The 2,188-nt window shown below is 35.4% G+C and overlaps 2 protein-coding genes across 3 annotated transcripts in view; both read right to left on the reverse strand.

Annotated features, from left to right (window-relative positions):
- Nucleotides 1-322, reverse strand: part of LOC107749160 (dual specificity protein phosphatase 14-like) — a 4,418-nt gene extending 4,096 nt beyond the window's left edge. Inside the window, exon 1 of the mRNA XM_016564267.1 lies at nt 294-322. The gene's annotated coding sequence lies outside the window, so the exon portion shown is untranslated. The remainder of the gene's footprint in view (nt 1-293) is intronic.
- Nucleotides 265-2,188, reverse strand: part of LOC107749102 (kinesin-1 heavy chain-like) — a 22,173-nt gene continuing 20,249 nt past the window's right edge. For both annotated transcript variants that reach the window (XM_016564167.1, XM_016564166.1), the window contains exon 26: nt 265-1,681. In XM_016564167.1, the coding sequence (XP_016419653.1) occupies nt 1,678-1,681 (4 nt within the window). In that variant the 3' untranslated portion in view covers nt 265-1,677. The remainder of the gene's footprint in view (nt 1,682-2,188) is intronic.

The following is a 2,188-nucleotide window of genomic DNA, read 5'->3' on the forward strand; positions in this document are numbered from 1 at the left end:
CTTTACTTGACCTTTTTTTTTTTTTTTTTAATAAATGCCATCCAAGTTCACCTACACGTCAGGGACAGAGACAATGCAATTGTTCACATATATGTTGTTTTATATTTTAAGTGAAAGAATAAAAATGGAAGATAAAAATCTGAGTGAATGGCAAAAAAGTAAGTTTCATCATTTAAAAGTGTGATCACTGTTGTAGGCATGATGCAAACAAAATGACAAATCAGTAAGCCAAAGTTAGCAAAACAAAAAGAAAAAAAAGAGACGTTTCAGAATATTGTTTTAATCACACATACATGCAGTTCATCCAGAAAAAGTGTCATCAGTAATTTCATCCCCTCTCACTCTTTTCCTTCAACCAGAATCTTCCAAAAACACCTTGTACAGTTGGAATGATCCAGCGCCTTTGTCCATTGGTGGAACTCTCTGTCAACAAGTCATGGAGTTTCTATTACACAGTAATAAAAAAAAATAGTTATTATTTTAAGTTTAATTAAATGTGTGGCATTCCCCATGAACGTCAATTAATTATCCTTCATGCACTGAAAAGGGAAGAATTTAGGGCTAATAACACAACCGCGCTCTTAATGGCCCTTATGACAACGCTTATAGGTACAAAACACCCAGAAAGCAACACAGTTGAAAATGATACAGAAGGTTGTCCTGTCCTGTAATTCACAATTCATAAGCATTTCTTTAACAATATCAGGAGTGTTAAGTGTAAACAGAAATATTTAAGGCTATCTTGAGTAATAACGTCCCAGATTAGGAATTATGTCTTGCTCCACAAAAAGGAGAATTCTAGCGTGAATTCAAACTAAACAACAAATGTCTGCAATGTCCTCAAGGAGATGCAAATTCGTAGTGTATGAAACATAAGCCCGCCCACATCATTCTGCTAAACTGATTGGCTGATCAGTAACAGTGGCAGAGCAAGAAAGCAATGACGTCACCTGAGGACTTCTACAGATGTCAGCTGACCACTTAGACATACAAGTCCAAATACAAAGTGAGGTATTAGCGAGGATACATGCAGAAAAAGTAAGAATAATACACACAGCTATCTTAAATACAGATGTTTATGACTGCTAAAATAAGAACTTGGATATGCAAGATGTGATCTGTGAAAAGCAGGACAGGACAACATTCAGTTGTTTGGCTAAAAAAACAACATCAACAACAAAATCTAACCATTAGCCTTTGCAGCCGCAAGTTTAAATCGAAATGCTTCCAGCATTAGCCTGCTGTGTAAGGCCTGGTTACTCATGTCTACAATCTTTTCCACCTTTATTAGTTACCACAGAAAGTAAAACCAATCTGGTTTCTGATCTGAATCTGTTCAGAGTACTTTCACACAGGAATATCTGAGCAGAGAGCAGCTGAAGACTGATTAGAGCTGATTGCACTGGCTTCTGTGTCAATTGTTCACTTTGCTTACATTTATTTCTTGATTTACTTTTTATATCATGTTTGGTGCATGTGTGAGAGTGCAATATTCATAAAATAATTTGCTTTGGAGGGAAAAAAAAGATGGGGAGTGGAACTGTACAGCCATGAATATTTCGATTCGGACGTCCTCCCATGTGCAACAGCAGGAGGGATTATGTTAATGGAATGGCAGATCTCCATGACGACTTCTTGCATTCTTGCAGCTTCCGTAGTGAGGAAAAAAACTCATCTTCAGCTAAACGAGACAAGAAGAATTGGCAGTGAGAATGCTGGATCCAATAAAGTTGTGCTTAACAAACCCAAGGATTTTATACTCCCATGAGGGGAGCCCATGATTATTATTATTAGACACTGAAGTAAATTAACAAAATGTTCCAAAAACTAAGCTGTTACACTAGAAGTGGGTACTCAATTGTGCCATTATGGCTGGGCGATATAGCTAAAAAATGTATCAATGATATAATGTTTCATATCATTCGGTATTGATAATTGTTGACATTTTTATAACCTTTTTAAAACAGAGCAATATGATTTTTTTTTTTTACATTTAACCACTGTATTTTTAAATTAACTCAATTTATTGAGACAAACAACAATTTTTTTGTTGTTTTAACAGTCAAACACAAAATAAAAATGAAACAAATATTTCATTTCTAATGTTTTATATGCAGATTAAATAGGTTAAACTTTTGGTTTGTCTCCCGAGGCCACAGGAGGGCGCAATGAGCAAAATAATGCAGCA

Source organism: Sinocyclocheilus rhinocerous, unplaced genomic scaffold (assembly GCF_001515625.1).
Source record: "Sinocyclocheilus rhinocerous isolate Xijiao unplaced genomic scaffold, SAMN03320098_v1.1 scaffold919, whole genome shotgun sequence".
NCBI classification, from domain to species: domain Eukaryota; kingdom Metazoa; phylum Chordata; class Actinopteri; order Cypriniformes; family Cyprinidae; genus Sinocyclocheilus; species Sinocyclocheilus rhinocerous.